Genomic DNA, 626 nt, shown 5'->3' with positions numbered 1-626 from the left:
TAGTGAAAACAAAAGGATCCACTTGAGCCACCCATCTCTTCGGTGCTAAAATAGGGGTTAGTTAGTGTCTCTCCCTCGCGTTCATCGAGGCTTCCTTGGTTTTGCTCACAAAAGTGAATCATTAAAGAACCATGGACTAGATTCTCCATATTCAAGTCAATTCTGCAACCCCTATTTGCCAATTTCTTCATGGTTGCACAAGGTCTTTCGAAAAGAATCGTGTTGCCTCACGGTCAAGACACCATGGGTTCAACCAAGAGGGGCAAGTGTTTTTTACTTTGTTCATAAAGAATAAAATCCAAATCAACCGCATCTTTGGGGTGGCTCAACCCCCTTGGTCCATAGTTGCCGGTAGAAAATTGGGCGAAACCCCCGCCCAAGCCACAGCCCCTCTATTCAGGCTCTCGAGGTAGTCATATTGGGGAGGTGTCGACGATGGGTGCTCTATTGGCGTTGGGGTCTTTTTCGCTTTGGAAAGGATGGGGGGGCTACCTTATAAATTCATGAAATGGAAATGTATCTTGGATTACGGCCATCTTTGGTGGAAAGCACCGGATCCCGTCCGATCTCCGAAGTTAAGTCACCACAAGCCTAGTCAGTACTGCGGTTGGGGACAACGTGGGAAT

At 47.3% G+C, this 626-nt stretch overlaps 1 protein-coding gene across 1 annotated transcript; it reads right to left on the bottom strand.

Moving 5' to 3' along the window:
• Positions 1-325: 325 nt before the first annotated feature.
• VTP21DRAFT_9687 (uncharacterized protein) lies at positions 326-536 on the bottom strand (the record flags this gene model as incomplete). Its single annotated transcript, XM_069400661.1, has 2 exons — positions 326-460; positions 531-536. The coding sequence occupies 2 exons, from the start codon at positions 534-536 to the stop codon at positions 326-328; spliced, it is 141 nt and encodes a 46-aa protein (XP_069245481.1).
• Between the last annotated feature and the right edge of the window lie 90 nt (positions 537-626).

This window comes from Calcarisporiella thermophila, assembly GCF_041956535.1.
Source record: "Calcarisporiella thermophila strain CBS 279.70 unplaced genomic scaffold VTP21scaffold_54, whole genome shotgun sequence".
In the NCBI taxonomy this organism is placed as follows: Eukaryota; Fungi; Calcarisporiellomycota; class Calcarisporiellomycetes; order Calcarisporiellales; family Calcarisporiellaceae; genus Calcarisporiella; species Calcarisporiella thermophila.
Note: the sequence above shows the minus strand (reverse complement) of the source record. Positions and strands in the feature narration are given on the sequence as shown.